General features: G+C 47.8%; 1 protein-coding gene across 1 annotated transcript in view; it reads right to left on the reverse strand.

The window, feature by feature from the left end:
- The window catches only part of PRKCA (protein kinase C, alpha), a 532,565-nt gene that overhangs the window by 56,975 nt on the left and 450,426 nt on the right, over positions 1–25,164 (reverse strand). Inside the window, exons 9-13 of the mRNA XM_006833598.1 lie at positions 10,193–10,327; positions 8,546–8,719; positions 5,891–5,982; positions 3,640–3,702; positions 2,657–2,795 (exon numbers count right to left, since the gene is read on the reverse strand). Of these exons, the coding sequence (XP_006833661.1) occupies positions 2,657–2,795; positions 3,640–3,702; positions 5,891–5,982; positions 8,546–8,719; positions 10,193–10,327 (603 nt within the window). The remainder of the gene's footprint in view (positions 1–2,656; positions 2,796–3,639; positions 3,703–5,890; positions 5,983–8,545; positions 8,720–10,192; positions 10,328–25,164) is intronic.

The following is a 25,164-nucleotide window of genomic DNA, read 5'->3' on the forward strand; positions in this document are numbered from 1 at the left end:
AGTCTACAGCACAGATCAGTTTCCCATTCAGCAGTTCGTATCCTTTTTGCTTCATCTCACTGACTGAGATTACATCACTCATTCCACTTCCTCCCTGGGTCTTCTGTTCCTATACTGTCTTAGACTTGGACTCTCTTCCATGGATGTGTCCTCAGGAGGGACCAAATGCATTGTATGGAATAAAGTTGGCTGGCACATGACTACAACAGTGAATGATGAAGATGCACCCACAAGGATAGCATGAGGGAAAGTGCTCGTGTGGTGTGGTGGATGGATGTAAGGTTTAGGGAACGGAGCCATCCGGTACCAGGCGCGGTGTCCTCTATGTAGTAACCCTCGTTGCTGCTGAGTTGATTTCAACTCCTAGCAGCTAACAGGACACACAGAAGTGCCCCAGAGGGCTTCCAAGGTTGTCAGTCTTTACGGAAGCAGATCTTATCTCCCATGGAGAAGCTGGTGGGTTTGAACTCCCGACCTTTTGGTCACAGCAGTCAAGCTCTTAGCCACTGTGCCACCACGACTCTTGCGTAGTTGTTGTTGTTGTTGTTAAGTGCCATCGAGTCGGGTCCGACCCATAGCGACCCTGTACAGGGTTTCCGAGGGTGTAAATCTTTACGGGAGTAGAAAGCCTCATCTTTCTCTCGCGGAGCGGCTGGTAGTTTCGAACCGCTGACCTTAAGGTTCGCAGCCCGATTCGTAACCACTACGTAGTAAGAGGTTAAAAATTGCCTAGATATGCTCCAAGGATGCTTATTAGGTACACTTAATGTAGGAAGTCCTGGAGTCCTGGTGTGGTGCTGTGGGTTAATGCACCAAACTGCAAATTCATTTGAACTGCAAGGTCGGTGGTTCAAGCTCACCAGCTGCTCCTCAGAACCCCTATACAGGGTTGCTATGGGTCGGAACTGACTTGGCGGCACTTAACAACAAATGCAGGAAGGGAGTCCTGGTGCAGTGCTGTAGGATAAGCACTGGATTGCTAGCCATAAGGTAAGCAGTTCAAACCCATCAGTTACTCCTTGGACACCCAGTACAGAATTGCTATGAGTTCGAACCCACTGTAAGGTACTTAACAACAGCAATGTAGGGAGTGTACCTAATAAACTAAAAAAAAAAAAAGATGTCTACTTCCCACTCCTGAACCCTGAGAATGTGCACATATACGGAGGGGTTCTCGATATGGGGAGACTATCATGGCTTTAAGAGTGAGAGGGAAGTTGGAGGGCTGGAGTCAGAAAAGGCAGACAGAGAGCAAAGACTGGGAGATGCCATGCTACTGGCAAAGAGAGAGGGCGGGGCCGACAGCCCCAGAAGACTAGCAGTCTCTAGCAGAGGACTCTGTGTGACCACAAGGTCGGTGGTTCAAATCCACCAGCTGCTCCTCAGAAACCCCATACAGGGTTGCTATGAGTCAGAACTGACTCGACAGCACACGATCACCACAACCACGAGAAGAATGAACAAATACATGTTGGAAGAAGTACAGACAGACTGCTCCTTAGAGGTCAGAATGACGAGGCTTCATCTCACACACTTCGGACATGTCAAAGTACGTCTGGTCATCAAGAGGGACCAGTCTATGGAAAAGGCCATCATGCATGGAAAAGCAGAGGGTCAGCCCAAAAGAGGAAGGCCCCAAAGAAATGAATTAACAGAGTGGCAGCAACGATAGGCTCAAACGTGACAAAGTCTGTACGGTGGTGCAGTCCGGGCAGAGTCGTGTTCTGTTTACACAAGGCTGATGACACCCAACCGCAACTGTATGAAGAGCTGATGTCTGGCCTAACTTTGAAAGCCACCAGGCTGGAGCTCTGGTGTGGCGCTGTGGGTGAATGCGTCAGACAGCAAAACTGTTTGTACTGCAAGGTCGGCAGTTCAAGCTCACCAGCTGCTCCTCGGAAACCCTATACAGGGTGGCTATGGGTCGTAACCGACTCTACGGCACTTCACAACCACAACAGGCGGGCACTCAGTTAGGAAAGGGCCACTGCAGCCACAGGGTTGTGTGCTAACAGCAAGTTGGTAACGCCACAACCCTGGGCGACAGCCCATTCTCTCAGGGCATGAAAGAAGCTTCATCAAGAAGGGAGAAAATGCTCTGATACGTGCTATAGCAAAGGTAAAGCTGCGTGGGCATTATTAAAGATAGGAATTTGGGAGACGCTTTGCTTCTAATAACATCGATATGTTCTTCCTAGATTAGGTACCCAGGTTGGCTCACTCTGCTTTTGCTGAACAGCCGGCACTAGTAATGCCCTCTTGTCCAGCTTTCCTGTGCAGAACATCCCACAAGGAGCACTCACTCTCTTCTCACACCCCACCCCATCCTGTCCCCCACCGCAAGAGTATTCCCTCAATGGTTTTGACTGTGATGATGTAAGAAACTATTTACAAATGCAACTAGCTCAAATATAAGGGGGGGGGGGTCCAAAAGTTTCATGGGAAAATTGCACTATCTTTCAGTTCCATCATGAAAGCAAAAGTTCTGTGAGACAATTCCTATTCTTACGATGTGCAATGAGCTCATCTATTTTCTTGTTCTATATTAAAAAATACAATGCTGGCCATGCCCCATACACAGATGTAGTGATTCACCAGTGGCTTTATAGCCAGGAGTGGGCTGTGCTTGCAGTTTGGAGGACTGGGGTCCCCTTACCTCTGGGGCGATGTAATCTGGAGTCCCACAGAAGGTCCTGGTGGTAACGCCATCCATCATGTGTTCCTTACACATCCCAAAGTCAGCAATCTTGATGTGTCCTTCCGAATCCAGCATGACGTTGTCTAACTTCAGATCCCTGAAAAGAAGCGGGCCAGCATCAGTGCCCTCTGATGGCATCACATGGTCTGCCTGGAGCTGAGGCAACAGGACAACTGACCGGCTGACCTCTCAGTGCAGATTAGCTCTAAGCCTCCTGAGGGAAGGGGCCATGAGTGAATGTGTTTTCCTGTCTCCAGCATCTAATGCAGTATCTGAGACGTGATGCATAATGCATGCATGCTGAAGGAACGAATCAAACAGTCAGTATTGTAGGTTGTGGAGGAGATCCCTGACATTTGATTTCTTAATAGTCTGCACGTGGGTTCTGATACACACGTAAGAAGTACAGACAGAATGTTCCTTAGAACATGGGAGTTCCCAAATCTGGGTTTTAGAATAACCTCCCTGGATTTTGCAACAGCCCTTTCCACTATTCTGAATGGAGTCCCATACCCTTGTAATGACTTTTCAATGAAGACTGGCAGACAGTCTGCTCTGGCTCTCCAACCAGAGGAACAGAGCTCAACAGTCTTCTTCCCTTGCCTCTCCCCAGGTCCCTATCTGCTTCTGCTGCTGAATATCTATAGCAGAAATTGAGCTTCCACAACTCCTTGACCTCAGTTCCAAATCAAAGGCAGAGCAAGGAACTGTCAGTGGAGAGAACAGTATGTATGCTTGTGGCAAGCAGAAATGAGATATCAAATCTTTGAGGTCTGGAAATCATAAGGTGGCTCTGCTTTGCCTGGAGGCAGCACAGGAGGGTGGTCCCAGCAGGCCTCCGCTAGCTCAGGGGTCATCAACTCTGTGTCTCAATTCACATGTCCACAGAAGCCCTGCACCACCCTCCACGGTATTGCTGGTGAGAGCCATTCAATACACACCTATAAATGATTCCTCTTTTATGAAGAAAGAATAAGCCAATGGAAATCTCGGCTGCATAGAATCTGCAAAAAAAAAAAAGGAGCTTTTCAGGTTTGGGGGGTTCTAGCTTACGTCTTTCTGGAGCCCTGGAGCCCTGTGCCCTCTAGTGGAGGCATTGAAGGTTTGAAGGACCATAGATCCCTGCTGTTATCTGAGATCAGCGTCACCCTATGCTTGTTCTTCCAACCTTTCACCTTTCCATCCTTTGCTTTATTTATCCTCCAGTGTCCCCAAGGAATGACACAGATGATAAAACTGGCGAGACAGGCCTGGGAAAACCTGCTTCTTGTCTGGAGTAGGTGGATAGGTCATTTGCTGCTTACAGAGAAATTTGTAATGCGATCTGCTAAAGAGTGGAGCTGTGGTAGTGCAGTGATTACATGCCTGGCTCTTCTGCTCCATGGGAGAAAGATGAGGTTTTCTGCTCGTGTAAAGATTTACTGACTCGGAAACTTTACATGAGGTCGTTGTGAGTCAGAAGCAACTAGTCAGCACAAAACTACCACTGAAGAGTGCCTACCTACTAGACTATTCTATGCCAAGACCCTTGAAGACTTCTCTGTCTATTCAGAGACAGAACACATCGCTGTTTGACAATACAGTGACTGCTTGACAGATAGAGCCCCGGGCCCAGTGAACTCGAGCTGGTTAGCTCACCTGCCCTGATGCTGGGATCAACAGAACATGCCTGCCCATGGTGCAGGCCTGACTTAACCATCTCCAATAATTTATGGAAAATAACAGCAGTTACTATCATCATTCCAAAACCGCTAACAGGTTCACATCAGAAACTCAGATTCAGTGCTGAATTGAAGGATATTTTTTAATGTGCATCGTATCCAGGAGTCTGTGATGTCTGAGAAGCCACAAGACTGTGTTTGTGCAAATATCACACCCGGGAGGCACACAGATCTCCTTGAGCAGAGAAAAAAAAATCCAAAGAGGAGAGGACTAGACCCAGTCAGAAAGGGGACATATCTCAGGCTGGAAGGAGAGGGTTGGGGGGCGGGAGACAGAAGAGACACCGTTGTTGGTGACATTTATGTTCTTTTACGTGTGTCCCTGTATTTTTAAAATGCAGCTTTTTTGCAGCACAGGTATAACGAAAGGGGCTCACACTAAACGTCTTTATATAATTTCCGGGCTCTGCTTGGCCAGTCTGCTCTTTGCTCCTTAGAACCCTGTGGTGCCAAAGCTTTACCTTATCATCTGAGCATGACTGTTTTATAAGTCACAACATAAGAGAAGGGATAAGGGTAAGGGATAAAGATGCCTATCTTTCTTCCATGGAGTGGCTGGTGGGTTTGAACCACTGATCTATCAATTAGCAGTCTGATGCTTAACCCAGGATGCTACCAGGGCTCTTTCCAGAACACTCTTGTTGTTGTTGTGTACTGTCGAGTCGGTTCCAACTCATAGTGACCCTGTATAGGGTTTCTGAGGCTGTAAATCTCTAAGGGAGCAGAAAGCCTCATCTTTCTCCTGTGGCGCAGCCAGTGAATCTGAACCGCTGACCACACAGCTAATAGCTCAACACATAACCTAATGTGCCACCAGGCTCCCTCAGAACACTAAGAAGTCAAAATAAAAACAGGAAAACCTCACTTTCCATGTCTTAGAGTAGCTGCTGAAGCATGCTGTCTTCTGCCTCAGCTTGCTCCTCCTCGTGGACAGATAATCTGGTTCCTCTTCTACATGAAGACCAGCCAGAACCCTACGACCATCTGCTCACTTGATTAACGGCCGTGCATTGTAGCCACAGGGCAGTAAAGGAGCTGTTTATGTGTTACCTGCTCTGCTGAATTTCTGGGGACTTTGTATACACTTTCCAAGGAGTGGCTGGTGGGTTTAAACTGCTAACCTTGAAGTTAGCAGTCCAATACTTATCCTACAGCATCACAGTAGGACTTCCCATGAAGATGCAGTTTCAGAAACTGTAGGGGAGTTCTACTCTGTCCCATAGCGTCTCTATGAGTCAGAACTGACTCGATGGCAGGGAGTTATTTTTATGCGCAGGGGTTACAGTAAACTGCTCTTTAGGAAACAGCTCCTAGGACCCTTCTAGGGACTCTGTACCCTGGGAGCTTCTGAGGGCCAGAGCCCACAGCCCAGAGTCCCATTTCCCCAGTTGGAGGGCCCCTGTTGGGAGTTGTGTCCAGCCTAAAGGGAGAGACGCTTACTTAACACCAACACACGCCCATGTGTACTCACACTGCTTGCGGCTCCTTAAATTTCCCGACTTGCTGAATGTGGTACATGAGGTCCCCACCGTTGACATATTCCATGACGAAGTACAGCCGGTCCTGGAGACAAGCCGAGAGAGTGAGCAGGCCTCCAAGGCCCCACAGAATCCGCTTCCACCCCACACCAGCACAGCGGGGCACACTGCACAGCTAGGGAGCGGGGAGTCCTCAAACATTTCCCCCCAAACAAAGAAGACTAAGTAATAAGCCCTACAGCAGGAAGGCCTTGGGAAGCATCAAACCACTGCGGAAGTCTGAAACCATGGCTCCCTGCCAACACATCTGCCCCCCTCTGGTTACATACACATCCTATTCTAGGGACGGTGGCCTGGAGCATTCGCCTCTTCGAAGCATTTCTAGGTGAGATACAGAGGGAAGAATTCACGGTAGCCAATTACTTATTCTAACTAGTGTCTCTGGATGGTCCCAATGTGTAAGAATGAGTTTGCAATGTCTAGGAGGCAGGCCACTGAAAACAAATCAGATGACATACTGTGAATCAGACATGATCAAGGATATTTACTGTGTTGGCTGGGGCGGGTGGGGGGAGGGCACAGAGCTGACTAGGAATGAAGGGGCGAAGCCAATGTTCTTATGCTTCCACATGTTGCTTTTTCTTTTTCTCTGTCCCTGGTAGGCTAAGTGTCAGCCCCACAAAGAGCACGTGTCATAGAACCAAGCAAATGTGTATACTGATTAGGACGTTCACTATTCTGGGACTGATGGGGGTGATTTAGGATGTTTAACAGCAAAACAGCCAGCCAGCATGGCACAAGGTAGAAGGTGACCTCTGCTCTCTTCTAGAAAATATCACTGTTTCACAGAAGTTATTAAACCCTGAAAATGTTGCAGAGGGGGCGGGAAACAATGGTGAAGCCGGTGCTAATGGCCAGGAAACAGCTCTGGGGAGCGTCAGCCTCTAGCTTTCCTGCTCGGTACTCTAATTTCATCTTTATTTCGGTGCTCCGTAGCTTTCCAGAGTGTAATCAGTGTGATGGGACTGTGAGCCTATTGCTCTTCGCCCCCTCGTGGTACTGGGCTGAGTTCCTGGGAGCTGCTGGGAGGAGGAGCTGAGCAAGCTGCCAGCTCTAGGGTGACACTCAGTGGCCAACACGGTCAATGCATTCCAACACCCCGAATCTGTGTGGGTGCGCTGCCTCAGAAAGTCTCCCGTGAGGTTTGAGAGAAACCTGACCAATAGGAAGTGGAGAAATAATATAATGGCCAGCATAACTGTTGGCACCTATGGTCAAGTTGGTCCCGACTCAGGCAGCCCCACAAACAAAGACACAAAATGCTGCTTAGTCCGGTTCCATCCTCAAGCTGAGTTGTGGACTGGACCCTTGTACTCCATGGGGTTTTCACAGGCTGATTTTCGGAAGCAGACTGTCAGGTCTGTCTTCCTGTTCTGTCTCTGTCTGGAAGCTAATTAGAGAGCAGATAGCAACTTGCAAGTCTCTGTCTCCCACAAATATTCAGTACAAAGCCCCATCTTAGAAAGGCCAGCCTCTGAGGAAGCTCACTACTAGGCATGCTCCTCTGTGAGGCTGCCCAGAGTCTGTATTTCCTGTAGACCACTCACAAATACTATGCCAAGGCTTTGTCCCTGTTCCCCCAACTACTGATGGAACAGTGCTTCAGGATTTTGGTGGAGTTTTATCATATGACAGGTATCCATATAAAGGACTAGATAGTAAACATTTTAGGCATTACCGTCCACATGTATGATGTTGTTGTTGTTAGCTACCATCCAGTTGGTACCAACTCATAGTGACCATATGCACAGCAGAATGAAATACTGCCCGGTCCTGGGCCAACCTCACTATTGTTGCCACACTTGATCTCCAGCACCAATTTCACCCTGCCTTTCTAGAGCCTAAGCAGCCACGGATATAGGTACATAGTGTGCCGAGAAAACTAGACTGAAATTGTAATTTCATCTACTTTTCATTTGTCAGGAAATCTTGGGAATTTTATTCCCAACTTTTCTTAGCTCATACAAAATAGGCCACGGGCCACAGTTTACTAGTTCCTGTTATGTGCCATGAAACAACAACAAAAAATACCCTTTTCACACAACCCTATCTCCTAACTTTCTGATATGATGTCTGGCGGTTGGACCTGTGATTTTAAAAAGCCAGGACTATTGTTGAAGCTACTGCATCCATCCATTTCCTGGAGGGCTTTACTAGTGTTCACTGGCTCTCTCTCCACTTTATCAACCACAATGCCCTTGTCTACAGGTTGGTCTTTCCTGATGGCATGTCCGAAGTGGGTGGGAAGTCTCCCCATCCTCTCTTTTAAGGGGTATTCTGGCTCTGTCTCTTCTAAGACTGACAGCCACCGATTAGTAACCTCTATCTTAAAAAGGACAGAGTCTTGCTTTGCCTTATTATGTGTGTACTTTGTTTTGCATCTCTGAGTCTGAGGTCAGTGTCCAGCATGTAGGAAACCTTGAGTATAAATGTCTGCTAAATTAAGCAGAAGGATGCCAAGCCACAATCAGGAGACACCACAGAGGGGAAAGGATGCCTCACATGCGCCCGCCCGCAGGCTGTCTACCCCTCTGGCTGCAGGAATGCTGGGGATCAGGGCGGAGTGGGGGGGGGTGGCGAGCTCTCACCACTGTCTGGAAGCAGGAGTGCAGCTGCGTCAGGAATGGGGGCTTGTCGAGCAGGGCTAGCACTCGCTTCTCCACCATGGTGCATTCCACGTCATCGTCCTGGATCACCACGTCCTTCTTGAGGATCTTGATGGCGAACAGTTCCTCTGTGCCCTTCCTGTCAGCGAGCATCACCTGAGGACAGACCAAGAGCAACCCGAAAGCTCAGGAACATGCACCTGGCATGAGAGGGAGGAACCAGGCCAGCTGACGGTACAGTGACAGTCACATTTCACACAGATCTGCCAATGTGTGGTATACAGAAAGCCACAAGGTTTTATTTTATGTGGGAATTCTAAAACATTGCACATCACCGCCAATTAAACTCTCCCCAGCCCCTGAAACAAATAAACAAACCCACCCACAGAGTCGATTCCAACTCAGAGACCCTATAGGACCGAGCAGAACTGCCCCATAGGGCTCTAAGGCTGGAAATCTTTATGGGAAAAGACTGCCACGTCTCCCACTCACAAAGCAGCTGGTGGGGTTTGAACCACTGACCTGTGGGCTAACCCCAACATTATATAAGGTCTGGCGCTGCAGGACTGCAATGTTGGTTTGAGTTGCAAAGCTGGTGATTCAAACCCACCAGCTGCTCCTTGGAAACCCTATACGGGGTTGCTATGAGTCAGAACAGACTCGATGGCATTTAACAAAAATACAATTTCTAAGGAGCTCTGATAGTATAGTGAATTATGAGCTGGATGCTAACCACAAGGTCAGCAGTTCAAATCTACCATCTGCTCCGTGGGAAAAAGATGAGGCTTTCTTCTCCTATAAAGATTTACTGCTTCGGAAACCCCACACAGGGTCACTACGAGCCGGAACCGACCCCATAGCACATCATCATCACCACCACATAGCTTCTAAGTCATCAAGATTTGCCCATGATGCAGGCAGGCAACTGCCAGCTGATGGCGCTGTTTGGCATGGTCATTGGAATCCCCACATCCTGTGTGGAAATTAGTCTGACATTTAAGCAGAATTTTCTAGAGCATCCTTCGAATACAATGTAACAGATGGAACACGTTGGTAAGATTCTTGCCAGTCAGAGCAGAAGTAGAATTAGAAATCAGTTCCTGGATTTCTCATGAAATTCGGGACCAGAGATGCCAATGCAGAAGCCGATAACCAGCGAGTCCAGCTCAGCATCTCTGAATTACTGCATATGCTACCTACAAGGAGTCCTGGGATGGCTCTGTGGGGTAAGAACTCGCCCTCAAGGTCGGTTTGAACTACAAGGTCAGTGGTTCAAACTCACCAGCTGCTCCTCAGAAACCCTATATGGTACACAACCACCACCACCTACAAGTACACCTTTCCTCTTCAGTGGTGAGGATTATTCGTTCAAGTCACAAACACTGTGTGGCACCTTCTCTGCTGTGGATATTGTGGAAATGGAAGCAGGAGGCTCTCTGTAGCCTCTTGGATACACCTGTTTTTAGTGAAATGAAGTGGGAAATCTCAGAGAAACATGTACAGACAGCAGTGGAATCTAAATGGCTCTTCTGGAAACCTCAGAGGTAACAAAATAGACCCAGCATCCTCCAGGCTACAGCTCACTTCCCTCCCTCCCTCCCTCCGTAGACAAATGATGTGCCACCCTACCTTTCCAAAACTCCCCTTCCCCAGGACCATGAGGAAATTGAAGTCTGTAAGCTTCACTCGGTCCAGGTTGTTGGAGGGTTTCCGGTCCTCTGAAGAACTGATGATCTTGTTACCAGCAGGACCCAGCTTGGCTTTCTAAATGACAAACACAAACATGAGAACCCACTGGGGCCCTTGTCTCAGGGAGAGTGAGGTGTGACCGAGGAAACCGCTCTGTAACTAAGTTTGATGCCATTTTGGGGGAGAGAAAAGCATTCTGAGAGTGAGGAATTCCAAACTGCTCACCCATCAGTGGCTTTACTTACCTGAAGGGAGAAGCTTGTAAAGAAGCAAACAATTGCCCTTCTTTCTCTAGTTAACCAGAAATTAATCTTGGGAGCTTGCCATAGTCTGGTTCTAATTCTAGATGTGAAAGTTAACTTTGGGGCAAAAGCCATGCTTTGGGCCAGTTAACATAATCAAGGAAATACATTGTGTACGGATGTTTCTCTTCTTGGAGATTTTCCAAATTAAGATTAATCTGCATAAAAGAAATCTGAACCCATGCAAAAAGGGAAGAATATTGTCCTCTGTAAAGAAACCATTTAAATGGCATGTTATGGGGGTAATTTATTGCAGCTTTCAAGTGTGGAGTAAAGACAACAGCATGTGTCTGTCTGTCTGTCTGTCGGTCTGTCAGTCTGTGAGAATCAAGACATGAGCCAGGAAAAGCAATAGTGAGATTACTAATATCCATCTGTGAGAATGTGGTTTCATGTGAAACACACAGTCTTGGAGACTGAAGAAGACTTGGCTGAAGACAGATGAAAGGTACCAAATGGAGTTTATATAACCCTAGATCATTATCACCCAGAGATGCTGGAGAGGGCCAGGCCCTTGGTTACTGTCACATAGGGGAGTCAGAGTCCCAACACCCCCAGTCCTCCGCAGAAAGGAAGAGGGCTCAGCAGAAAAGGGGTGTCTCGACCGTCAGCCAAGGAGCCCTAAAGAGGCAGGAAGAGTCCAGGAGTGGGTGGTGGAATCCCACCACCAGACTGCAATTTGAATATGGGCTACCTGCATTGGCCCAGCATGGCCCCTGAACTCACAGTGTGGAGCTGTAGGATCAGCACTGGACTGCTAACCACAAGGTTGATGGTTCAAACTCATCAGCTACTCCTTGGAAACCTTATAAAGGGTCGCTATGAGTTGGAACCAACTCTACAACACTTAACAACAAAAACTGGAAGGAAAGTGCTTTAGCAGTTGTGGTTCCTCAACTAGCTCTGAATTCCCACCTCAAACACAGCAGAAGACCCCCGACAAGCTGAACTAGCACAGTGACGACAGCAATGGACGCAGCAGTAGCAATGATTGTGAGGTTGGCAGTGTTGTGTCTAGGGTTGCTGTGAGTCGGTACTGACTCGATGGTGCCTAACAACAATAACAACAACACAGCACTTGGTACATACAGGATGTACACTCAATCCTCCCACTGAATGAAGGACCCAAGGAAAGTCTGAAGATGCGCGCCAAGGGCTAAGCTGTTGAGCAGATGCTTTTCTCTTAAGAAAGAGATCTCATTTGCATGGGGATCAAGCCTCAGTGCTGGAGCCTATAGGCTCACAGGAAATGGACAGGCTGGTTTTTAAAGCAGGGACACATTAACATATGGAGGTGGGAGGGAGATGGGCTGCTTCAAGGTAGAGTACTTATTGAGGGTGTTGTTGTTGTTATGTGCTGTGGAGTCGGTTCCGACTCATAGCAACCCTGTACAGGGTTTCCGAGGCTGTAAATCTTTACGGGAGCAGAAAGCCTCATCTTTCTCCTGTGGAACAGCTGGTGGTTCCAAACTACTGACCAAGAGATTAGCAGCCTGATTCGTAAGCACTACGCTACCAGAGCTCCTTCCACCTCTATTTAAGGAGCCCCTGGTGGTGCAGTGGGGTAAGCATCAGGGTTGGCAGTTTGAAGACATTAGCGGCTCTGCAGGAGAAAGCTAAGACAGCGGGCTTCCATAAAGATGTGCAGCCTGAGACAGCCTACAGAGCAGCTCTACTCTGTCCTGACAATCGCCATGAGCTGCTGTCGGTTCTGTGACACAGGGGTGGGGTCAGTGCTACTCTATTTGCAATGCATGGTGGGAAGTGCTGTGAACTTGGGACCTGGGACTGTGATGGGACTCAAACTGGCCTCTGTTGGGAGGGGAGGCATTTTAAGAAACATGAGAAAGATGGAGGGACTCAACCAGGTGGGTTTCATCTGGACCCTTCTCCAACTGCAGGTCCAGTCCATCTCCAAGTACCTGCCCCAGGGCTGGTCCCCAGCTGACACATCTTCTGGTCTGTATATACATTCAAAAGCAGCAGCAGGAAGCTGTCCAGGTTTGAAATGAGTGGGCCACTCTGTTCTACCTTTCTGATTTAGAGAAGGAGAGAGTTTTCAGAAAGTGGCCCAGAGATTGACTTTATCAGGAGCATCACAGTAACTTCTGCAAAGACCCAGGCGCAAGGGGCTCACTGCTCCAAGGCGCCGGAAACAGTGGAAGAGCGTTTTCATCTGGGGGGCGTTGCTATTCTGATGCCGATGCCCAGTATCCATCTGTCAGTCCCAGTGCCCGTGTGTGTGTAGGATTGTGGTTCTGACCAGATATTCCCCACTCGTCTGGCACTCCTAAGCAGGAATTTCTGCTTCCTCCTTGGACAGTTCACCACCATAGATGATGAAGGTGGGCATATATGCTCATGTAAGAAATGGGAACCCAGTAGGCCTCCCATGGGGGGCTATTTACATAGGGGGCATCTCCTGCCTTCATTGGAGACCAAATGTAACAATGGCTTTGAGTGTGTTGCCCTATGGATGACCTTAATCTAACTGGTGTTATGGGGGCCGTTGCGTCAGTTTGGATTCATAGCGACCCCAAGTACAACAGAACAAAACATTGCCTGGTTCTGAGCCAGGCTCACAGCTATGTTTGGACCCATTGTTGAATCACTGTGCCAGTCCTTCTCACTGGGGGTCTTCCTCATTTTTGTTGGACCCTACTTTACCAAGCATGATGTTCTGCTCCAGGGGCAGGTCCCTCCTAATAACGAGTCCAAAGTACTTGTGATGAAGTTGTACTTCTTCCAAGACAGGTTTGCTTATTCTCATGATACACTCAGTATTCTTTACCAACACCATCATTCAGAGGCATCAATCCTCCTTTGGTCTTCTTTATTCATTGTTCAACTTCTGCACGCATATGAGGTGACTGAAAATATGTGGGCTTGGGTCACGTTCCGTTAATCCTCAATTTGCCACCTTTGCTTTTTAACACTTTGAAAAAGAGACCTTTTGTAGCAGTTCTGCCCACTGTAATCTGTTGACTAAGGAGCTCTGGTAGTGTAGTGGTTACGAATCGGGCTGCTAACTTCAAGGTCAGCAGTTCGAAGCTACCAGCGGTTCCGCGGCAGAAAGATGAGGCATTCTGCACCCGTAAAGATTTACAGCCTTGGAAACCCTGTGCAGGGTTGCTATGGGTCGGAACCGACTCCATGATATTTAACAACAACAATCTGTTGACTGAATTCCTGACCGATGCTTCCACAGGTGTTGATGGTGGATCCAAGAAAAATGAAATCCTTGACAACATCACTCTCCTCTCCCTTTATCATGATGTGGTTCATTGATACAGCTCTTAGCATGCTGTTTTCTTTATATTGAGGCATAATCCACTCTGAAGGCTGTAGTCTTCGATCTTCATTAGTAAGTACTTCAAGTCTTCTCTGCTTCTTCTAATAATTGTTGTTAAATGCCTTCGAGTTGGTTCTGACTCATAGTGACCCTGTACAGAGTTTCCAAGATGTGGCTGCTGAGTTTGAACTACTGATCCTGTGGTTCAAACCGACCTTGTGGTCCAGTGCTCTATCCCACATCACCACTTCTAATTAAAGTCATAATTAATTACAGGGACAACAGTTCCCCATAATCAGACAAAAAGGGATATCAAGACAAATGCATTTTTATATCCAAGTACTTCTGAATCCAGGGCAGAATGTTCCACCCCACTGAAATATGACCTTGGACTCTGGTCTGCAATTAATCCTGCAGACCCGGAGAAACATGGACCAAGGAGACTTCTGTTTCTGGGAGGTACCTGATCCTCACATCTTTTTAGGAAGTAGCAGATTGTGGAGACTGAGGTAGCTGGTGGTTCTGGGGACTGGCTGGTTGGGCAGAAGATCCAGGCTGGATCCACTGGCCATAGTCATCATCAGAAGTTGCTTCTCAGCAGCCTGGCCAGAGGTTGAAAATGGATTTTTCCCTGCCCAGACCTGGCCTGAGATAACTGAGATCTGATGGTCACCTTGCAGCCACCCAGCCAACCTGGGTGGCAATTTCCCAACATTTCCCTATAGAACTGGGGCTTCTAAAGCCACTTTGCCACCTGTAGGCCTCGCTGCTAAAGGACACGGGAACAACCTTCAATGTTATAGGGTGGAGAACTCCATAATACCACAAGGGCCTGAGTTTGGTCAAGTCCTCAAGCATGGGGTTGGGAGAGACGGCCAGTACATACCCTGGCTGTTTTGTCGCTGGAGGGTGGGGAAGGTAGGGGAACCATAAAGAACCTCCAGAAGTGTGGTCTACACAGCTGCAGGTCAGGGTTGGAATGCCCTGACTGTGGACCCACACCCTGCTTTGCCTGTGGCCTGGTGATTGATTCCTTGTCTTGTTTGTTCACTGTGTTCCTGCCATGTGTGTGCCATTGTGATCCACCAACCCACTGTACCTGTCTGAGCCATCCCCATCCTCAGGGGCCTGGCAGCTTAACTCTCATTTCCTCAGAGAACCCGCTCTCTAAAGACTTCCTGCCATTTTTTTTAACCACACTCTGGTCTTTTCCTTAGGAGTCTGGGTGGCATAGTGATTAAAGCACCTGGTTGCTCACCAAAAGGCCGGTGGTTCAAACCCCGCAGAAGAAAGATGTGGCAGTCTGCTTCAGTCAAGATGACCGCCTTGGAAACTCTCTGGGGCAGCTCTCTGTCCTGTTGGGTCCCCATGAGTCGGAATCAACTCAGCGGTAGTGGGTTTGGCCTTTTCCTCAACAGCCTGTCAGTCTTTAGGGATGGGTTTAGTTTATTTCATGTCTCTTTCAATCATATCCTATAGCTAGAGATACCAAGTCTACCTTCAAGTGACACCCAGGATCTGCCTTCCTCGTCACCTTTGTCACCACCTCTGGGCAAAGCTGCTTCCATCACGAGTGGCATTGCTGAGCTGAGTTCAGCCTTGTCCCCTTCAGTCTGTTCCCCAGAAGAGGCACTTTTCCTGTATAACCACAGGCCACGCTGAGATGTGGTGTGAGGGCAGACCTGCCTCCCAAGACGCCATGCTAACCGAGCTCACTAATGCAGCAAGTTCACACTGAACTCCTCAAAGGAGTATGTCTGTCAGTGAGGACGTCCTGATGCGAAGTCCTGCCTGCCCAGGACCCAGTGGGATGCCTGAGAAAAGCAGCAAGGAGCCTCCAAGAGGATGGGCCTGATTGTCAGCTTTTCTGTTTGCTCTAATGGTTGTTGGGCAACTGGCTTCCCAGCAGGAATGAAGAGGCCTGCCCCTTCCAGCTTGCATATTGCCAACATAAGTCCTGTTGGCAGGAATGTCAGTCAGCATTCACCAGTGGTACAAATGAAATCAATATATGTCTAGGGATAAAGACGAAGCCAATCTTCTAACTGCAGAGATTTCAGACAACCCAAAGAGGCAGATGAATCAGCTTGCTGACACCGTTTACTAGAGCAATGTGGACATGGCCCCATGCAGCCAGATGCCCTGCTGGAGTCACGAGCAAATGGAATTTGAACCTTAGAGGTGAAGATGCAGCATGTCTCCAGAAGATTCACGGCAGAGCAAATCATCAACCGAGCTGTTAACCTAAACAGGTATTAGTTAGTAATCCTCCGGTGGGTACATTCCGAATTCTGAATTCTAGCCCACTGATTACCAACAGTCACATAAAGACAGTGGCCGGGGGGGGGGGCAGCTTCTGAGCAGTATCAGTGTGATGGAGAGTGTGGCTAACAGCCCTGCCATCCTCCATCCTTCACTAGGTGGGCCATCTGAATCCACTCCTGTGCACTAACGTAGGCTATAGAACGGGATCTTTACAGATTATGTTGTGCTGGTTCATCTAGTTGTCCCTTGAGACTGTCTTGGGGGCAGACCCTGCATTTTTAGCAAGACCCTCAGGCGATTCCTGTTTGAGGAGTGCTGGTCTAAGAGAGTCAAGTACATTCTGACTCGTTATTAACGTCCCTGCAGATTCAATGGTCCCCGAGAACCTCTTGAGCTTCACCATTCTTTATGCTACTTATGATATTTCATTCTTTATGATATAAAATCAATGGACAACTTGAGAAAGGGTCCTGGGCTTGAGTGCCAAAGAGCTAGGGTCAAGTCTTGCTCTTACCCATCTTTGGGAAAGTTGGACAGTCTCTCTGAGCCTCATCTGGAATATAGTGGTGATAAGACTATCCTCCTGCCTATGTTGAAGGTGAATGGAGGTATCCTTTGTGAAGAAGAGATGCTATTAGCATTTTCCTTCAAGTTCCAGGCACACAACCACTTCCTGTCTTGGACTGAAGGCCCTGGGCTTCCATGAGCAGCTGCAGGTCTGGGTCAGCTGTCAGACTCTCACAGACCACAAACCCCATGTCCCATGGAGATGGACTGGGACTGCAGACAGACCTTGCTGGAGCTCATGACGGCCCCCAGGAGTCTCCATCCTTGCTGAAGAGGCAGGAGAGGAAATGGAGCCCAGCTCCCGGCTGCTCACCCTGATTCTGGGGTGCCTTCTGGAAGAGGGATCTAAGATTTGTGTAGGAAAAGACCTTGAGGAATTAAAATGACACAAAAAGGAAACCATGACCCACATGCTACAAAATAGAACAAAGTGATTTTAGAAGAGGAAGCTTTAGTACGGCCCTCCTACCCCTTTTAAAGTTAGACGGAAACAGTATAGTTCATTGGGCTCTGATTCAGGTTTCATGGCATCCTTGAACTTACATGAAGTCTGGGATCCTGATGACCCTTGGGGTACCAGAGTGGGAGAATGGGTAGTGCTTGTCTCCCATCAGAATGTTTACTAACAACCTACGTGAATCTCATTTCATACAATGCGTACATTCCTAAAAAGGGACTGTATTTTATTGGCTCACCATGGACGGTGTTCACAATGGTGGCTTTTCTGTAAACTAAACCACAGGTTGGGGCAGTACCGTGGAGAGTGTGTAATCCTGAGGGGCTCCACACATCCAGCTCACCAATCCAAGTTTTATCAAATTGAAGTTGGGAGGAGGATGTCTCCCAAGCCTGCCTGTGCCTATCTCTGAGCATGGGATGTAGGAGAACTATTTTCTGTGAGGCTGAACCAAATGCAACTGCTGAGGCATGACACCATGACCTCCAGAGACAGCAATTCCAAATGGGTCAACCCAATACTGTAGATACTTGGCAACGTTGGAATTGTGTATAATGAACATAAATTGGCTCTGGTGTGTGGGAAAACAGACAATAAACTTAGGTCACTGTACTGTCACAAAGACTGCCCTTGATACTGTGTCACTCCTCCCAGTAATTCTTCCAACTCAACCCAACCCAACCCAGTCCAACCCAACCCAACCCAACCCAATCCAACCCAACCCAGTCCAATCCAACCCAGTCCAACCCAACCCAGTCCAACCCAACTCAGTCCAACCCAACCCAACCCTATCCAACCCAGTCCAACCCAACCCAACCCAACCCAATCTATGGCCATCAAGTTGATTTCCAACTCATAACGACTGGAATGGACAGAGTAGAACTGCCCTGTAGGGTTTCTAAGGCCTGCACCTTTACGGAAGGAGACTGCTACATCATTCTCGTTCGGAATGGCTGGTGGATTCGAGCCACCAACCTTTGGGTTAGTAGCTGAGGCCTTAACCACTGTGCTACCATGGTACGCTTTATCATCATCTGAGTCCAAGTCCCAAGATTCCCTGGCAGGAAGAATGCAGAACCTTAAATGTGACCCCAAGTCTCCCAGTGGCTCTGCTCTGTAGCTCATGACTTGACATTTCACTGTAAATGTGCTCATTTGCCCTGATTTTCTGAATGTGTCTTCAGTAATGCACTGTCTCCCTGCATAACAGAAAGTGTGGCCTTGATGAATGCATTTATCAAGGATGTTTGCAGCATGTGGCGGAAGGACTTGGCAGCCGCCCACAGTCTGTCCCCCTCCTGAGAGGCCAGCCACAGGAGCAAACGATCATGGTGGACGTCTACAATTTGTTTGTACGGTGAAAATATTCTGGATTCTTATCTGAACAACTCAAGCAAAAACAAAGACTGATGGTGTTTCTGTGCTATGCCATAAACTGGGCACGGTCCTGGTGTGGTGTTATAAGATAGGCACTGGACTGGTAATGCCAAGCTCACAGGTTCAAACCCACCAGCTGCTCTCAGAAACCCCATACAGGGTTGTTATGAGTCGGAACAAATGTGACAGCATACAACAACATATGTAACAAAAGGAGCTTTGGCGATGCGGTGAATAAAGAGTTCAGCTAATTTCCAAAAGGTCAGAGGTTCAAATCCACCAGCTGCTCTGTTGGATAAAAATGGGGCAGTCTGCTTCTATAAAGATTTACAGCCTTGGAAGCCTTATGAGGCAGTTCTAGTCTGTCGTAAAGGGTCACTGAGTGTCCATCAACTCAATGGCAGTTGGGTTCTTGGGTATTAAGTAACAAAAGACCTTGGCATACCTATAAGTTATTTACCTATACTGAGAGACTGAGTAGTTCAGAAAAACAAAACAAACACAAACACAAAGGAACTGTGGAGAAGATTCCTGGCCTGTGTACGTCTAGCAAGTCATGAGTCATGGCATCGACTGCCTCCTACTCGGTAACCGGGCAACGGGTTAGCCTGGTGTCAGTCACTGAGCCTTATACCTCCTGGCAGCACAGCTGGAGTAACCACAATGCCTCCTGTGCATTAACCACATAACTGTTCATCTTCTAGAACATGCCAAGCCTGCTCCTGCCCCAGGCCCTCTGCAGTTTCTGCTTCCGGTGACCAAATGGTCTCCACACTCTCCCCTCTCTTTCTCTAGTCTCTGTTCTCAGGGTGCTTCCCCTTCACCCCAATCCAACAACACCCATCCCCACCCTGCGGCTTTCCGCTCGCTCTGTTCAGACCCTTAGTATTTATTGCATCTTTCTCTATTCGTTTATTCCCTCTCTGGAGAGCAGAGACTCGGCCTGCTTGACTTGCTGACATATCTCCAGTGCCTGGACCAACACCTGTGAGAATGAATGGGGAAGGCATTTACTTTCATTGTTGCTATTAAGTGCCATAAAGTGGGTTCCGACTCATGGTGACCCTACATAGTGTTCCCAAGACTTCAAATCTTCATGGGAGCAGTAAGCCTCATCTTTCTTCCTGTGGAGTGGCTGGTGGGTTCGAACCATGGACCTTGTGGTTCACAGTTCAGTGTGTATCATATGGAGCCACATTTGTTAAAGGACAGTTACTGCCTTTTAACAATCAGTACAACGATGTTTATTTGAGAAAACTTAAAAAGAAGAAAATGGGAAAATATTTATCATATTATCCCCTAGATAATCCTTTTTAACAGTTTGTTGGTTATTCCTCTAATCTTTTCTCTTGGCACACATATTCCTACTTTCTTTTTGACATTTGTGGAATTGTATTGTTTGTAACCTGCTTTACCTTTGAATGTGGTGTGAACTTTCTTTGATAAGTTCTTTTCTGCCACATGATTGTGTTATTGTTGTTAATGCTGTCGAGTCGACTCATCTACGTACAACAGAACAAAACGCTGCCTAGTCCTGCATCGTCTTCAGTCCTGCCTGAGACCAGTGTGGCAGTCACTGAGTCAGTCCATCTTGTGGAAAAGCTTCCTCTTGTGCTGACCTTCAACTTTACCAAGTATGACATCCTTCTTCAGGGTCTGGTCCCTCCTGATAACATATCTACAGCACATGAGACCAAGTCTCTCACAACCCTTGCTTCTAAAGAGTATTCTATCTGTATGTCCTCCAAGAAAGATTTGTTTGTTCTTCTGGCAGTCCATGGTATATTTAATATGCTTTTACCAAATGCATGGATTCTTCTTTGGCCGCATGGTTTTTGTGGCTGTACCATCATCTCTGTCTGCATGGCTCTATTCTAGTTTATTTTAACCACTCCCTGGTCCTAATTCTTAACTGTTTTCTAGAATGTGGAGATCAAAGATTTTGCTGCCTACAGTTCTATGCACATCCCTGATCAACCCAGGATAAATTCCTACGTGTGGAAGCTGTTGCACCTACTGCCAAACTGCACGAGAGCAGATGTTTTCACCTGACCACGTTCCTTTCACAGAATCTGCTGAGGACCCCAGTGGGCTCCTGTAGTTCCTTCCTTGTCTAGGCTCCTCACCTGCCCTTGTTTAGGCCCCCTCAGGTGAACAGCCAATCACAGTGAGCATCACGTCATTCTCCACTGGGACCTGCAGGGGGCGCCTCAGACCCTCAGAAAGGCCCCAATGCCTGTAGCACAGATGAAGATGCTGATACGCTGTGGTCATCACCCAAGGCTGTTGAGCCTGGACAAGATGGGAGTAGAAAAGGCCACCCATGTTACAGGTGGAAGGATCTCTGGTAGTGGTTATGAATCGGGCTGTGAACTGCAAGGTCAGCAGTTCTAAACTACCAGCTGTTCCACGGGAGAAAGATGAGGCTTTCTGTTCCCCTAAAGATTTATAGCCTCAGAAACTCTGTTCAGGGTTGCTATGGGTGGACTCAGACACTTAACAACAACAGCTGAAGGAGCCCTGGGGGCATAGTGTTCAACTGGTTTATCAAAAGGTCGGTGGTTTGAACCCACCAAGGAGAGAGAGATGTGGCAGTCTGCTTCTGTAAAGACTCAAAGCCTTGAAAAGCCTACAGAGCAATTCGACTCTGTCCTGTAGAGCAGCTATGAGTCAGACAGAATCAGTGGCAATGGGTTTGGTTTTACTGGTTGCCAGCCAGCCAGAATCTCTGTGTGTTACGCCAGACACAGCTCTGCTGTTAGCTCCACAAAAGCCACATAAACAAACAGGGATGTCAGGCTGAGTTCTGATGAGCTTAATTTACAGAAACAGGCAGCAGCCGGGATTTGGCCCTCAGGCGGTACTTTGTCAGCCTTATCCTAGATCTTTTACAAATCACTCCACCCTTTCTCAGAGTTTAGATATAAATAAAATGGCAACATCTCCTTGCTAACCCATCAGAAGAGCAACAATTAGAACCTCAACATGCACTTGAAGTAAGTGACTCTTAATCTCTTCCCTGCAGCTGGAAATGCTAACTGGTACTGGGAAATACAGGGAAAACTCCATCGTTTTACAGCCAAATAGCTCGGTGAGCAAAGGGCTTGCTCAGTAGAGCAAAATTTTACGGGAAAACACATTAAATCATTACCTCAATGAGAAATATTTTAATGGACACATCCACCTAGCTTCTGCTACTGTTAAAGCAAATTCACAGGAAGCCAAGAGGCTGCTGTGGTCGTGGTAACTGAACCATCTTCCATCTAAGGAGAAAAGAGGGACCTGGGGCATATCAGCACTTTGCCCAGTGTGTAAATGCAAAGTATGCCCATCCTGTCTCCCTCCCACCAAGGAGCTGAGGGTACACCCTCATCTGACACCTAACTCAGGACATATCACCCTTCGGAGTGTATTTGACACTTAGTTTTTGAAACATATGTCTTTTTCCTAAGAATGCTCCCACACTGAATTTGAGTCTGTTGTGGCCGAACCCGGAGTTATCCGGACTCAGACTGTCCGCAAGCCTCTTAGCTGTAAGAAGGGGAGTCTTTACATCAGAGAAAGCAGAGTAGTTTCAGGCCCTGTGCAACCAAGAACAGAGCAAATCTAGAGCAAATCTGGACTTAATATCTTTCCTATGCAACAGTCAGCAAAGGCGCTCATGGCATCTTCACATCCATTAAAAGTAAAGCAATACAGCTGTAAGGCCTTATGTAGCTGTTCATTTGCAAATCTCTACTGCCCTCTTGTGGTGTTTGTTTTGGGGAGTGACTGCACTTGACTGGACAGTTCATAGAAATCGGCCTATAGTTCACCAGCCAGGTTTGCAAGCTACTTTTGTTGACCCCGGAAATGTGTTTTAGAATCTTCTAGAAGAGTTATCTCTAGAAATCAGTAAGAACAATAACATCCAAACAGTTCTAGACCCCTCTGTGTTTCCTAAATCCCTTTCCAAACTCTCAGTTGCAAGTCATAGATCTAAGAGGAGCAGGCAGAAGTGAGAGCGAGCATAGCAATGGGTTGTCTTAAATATAGGAACAAAGAACAATCTAGAAAGCGAGAAAGGATGACAGCAAGACAAGCCCAAACCAAACCCACTGTCCTCATGGCAATTCTGACTCCTACAGGAACAAAGAAGTCCATTAAAAACAGACAAACACAAAAAGACACAACTGGAAACTCAAATGGAGCCAAGTGAGCTCCGAAGAGCAGCTCCTGACGTCAGTAAGAACCCAAGTCATAATGGGTGAAAAGTTCCAGAAACTTCCATCTAGCCACTGTTGTGCAGCAGCTGCTGGAAAGGTGAGTGGGGCACTGGGGCACCTGGGCACCTGGGAGGAGGCTTGAGGCTGCACCCTCACCTAGGTAAAGAAAAGAATGACCTTGAACCCCAAATGTTGCTTCTATTGCTCCTTACTCAATTTGACATTTCTATAAAATATCTCTAATTGACAGTAGCAGGCATTTCAAAAGCAGGGCAGACTGCAATTAAATTTAGCACAGAATTTCCATAATGGTTGATTTCACCCTATCTTCTCCGACCGTTTTTAAACCACACGAGTTTTAGAAAATGAGGGAGCTAATTATAGTGGAATTGGACACCTGCTTCCAAGGCTACCGGCAACTGCGCTGTTCTGGGCTGTTTTCTGGGCACTCCTTGGCACTCGTTTTGGAATTTAGGAGTCTGAGGGTAAGATTCCAGTTAAGAGCATGGTATCTGGAGTCCACCAGATCTGGAGCCATATGTCCGATAAGGCATTATTAACTTCTCTGAGGCCTCAGTTTCTTCATCTGTAAAATGGGACTAAGACTCCCTCGCACATCATACATGTGAAGTGCTCCCTTCACACAGGCACGGGTACATAGAGCTTGACAACTGGCACTTGGTGCCATTTTGAACAGTCTCGCCACTGCCCTGAGCTACTCCCAGCCCACAGAATTAGGAGACAGATGGCACTCTCAGGTAAAGGAGATGATTGTGGTTGTTGTTATGTGCCGTGGGGTCAGCGACCCTGTACAGGGTTTCTGAGGCTGTAAATCTTTATGTGCGCAGAAAGCCTCATCTTTCTCCCGTGGAACAGCTGGTAGTTTCGAACTGCTGACCCTGAGATTTAGCAGCCTGATTCGTAACCACTACCCTACCAGAGCTCCTTTGGAGCCAGGTGGTATAACAGTTAGCCCCCTGGCTGCTGCCTTTAAGGTTGGTGGTTTGAACCCACCAGCATTTCTGTGGTAAAAAGGCTTGACAATCTGTTCCCATGAAGATGTTGGTACCAACCTTATGCACAACAGAACGAAACACTGCCCAATCCCGGGCCAACCTCACTATTGTTGCCATGCTCGAGCCCATTGATGCTGCCACTTTGCCAATTCATCTCGCTGGGGGTCTTCCTCTTTTTCTCTGACCCTCCACCCTACCAAACATGATATCCTTCTCTAGCGACTGGTCCCTCCTGACAATATGTATGAAGTATGAGAGATAAAGTCTGGCCCTCCTGGTCTCCAAGGAGCACTCTGGCTGCACTTCTTCCAACACAGATCTGTTTGTTCTTTTGGCAGCCCACGGCACTTTGAATATTCTCCTCCAACACCATAACTCAAAAGCATCAATTCTTCTACGGTCTTCCTTATTCACTGTCCAGCTTTGACAGCCGAGGAAATGCTGTAGGGTAGTTCTACTCTGTCACATGGGGTAGCTAAGGGTGGGAACCAAGCCACCTAACAACAGGAGAAAAGATGAGCAAAGATTCTTCTTCAAATACAGTAGGGGTTTTCCCAGGTGCAACCGGGCCTCTGAGCCCAGCGGTTCACAGGTGTTGGCTTGTAAGAGTTGATTCCCAGGGGAGGAACGGGCTGTTGAGGAAGAGCTTGTGGGAAGGTGCTTACTGGGTGGGGGTTTCCCTGGAGGCAGCTACAGTTTGGGAAGAGAAGGAGGCTGAAGGAGCTGCTTGTGTGTGTGCTGGGTGAGGGGCAGGGAGGGAGGGCAGAAGAGCCTCAAGGGGCTGCTGAGGTCAAGCACAGGGGCGGGACCACCCCAACACTCTGGCCTCTTGAGTCTGGCGGCTCTGGGAGTCATGTGAAGTCGGGTCTGGACTCATCTTCTCACCAAAGGAAGCAGCAGAATGGGGGTGGCTGCAGGCTTGTAAGGATCCTGAATGATTGAATGAAAAAATGAAACGGGAGACAGGCAGGCAGATGACATCCCCTAATGAGAGGGCCTCCCAGACATGACTGGGCTTTGGAAGTGACAGGATCCTGTGTCAACAGGTCGAGGAGGAGCCAGTAACATACAGATGACACCCACTCCTTACTTAACAGTTCTGAAGACCAGGCCATTAGGTGGCCATCAGCACTATGTAAATATGGAGGGCACTGGGACCACACTGAATCACAAATGGAGGATGCCTACATCATTAGGTAATGCCAAGTGGCATCAGTGTCTACCTGCCACATCACATCCTCACCTCATAGCCAAACCAGGCTATGTAAATCAGGGTCCAGCACCACAGGCAGCCGGCACAATCGCCACCCCACACCTCAGAATAGGCTATGGCCAGACGTATGGTGGTAATGTACAAAAGAGTCCAGTTGCCGATATTTGATTACAGTCGTAAATGCGAAATGCTGGAAAATGAGACAGTCTGTCAAGTGA

Source organism: Chrysochloris asiatica, unplaced genomic scaffold (genome assembly GCF_000296735.1).
Source record: "Chrysochloris asiatica unplaced genomic scaffold, ChrAsi1.0 scaffold00007, whole genome shotgun sequence".
Taxonomy (NCBI): domain Eukaryota; kingdom Metazoa; phylum Chordata; class Mammalia; order Afrosoricida; family Chrysochloridae; genus Chrysochloris; species Chrysochloris asiatica.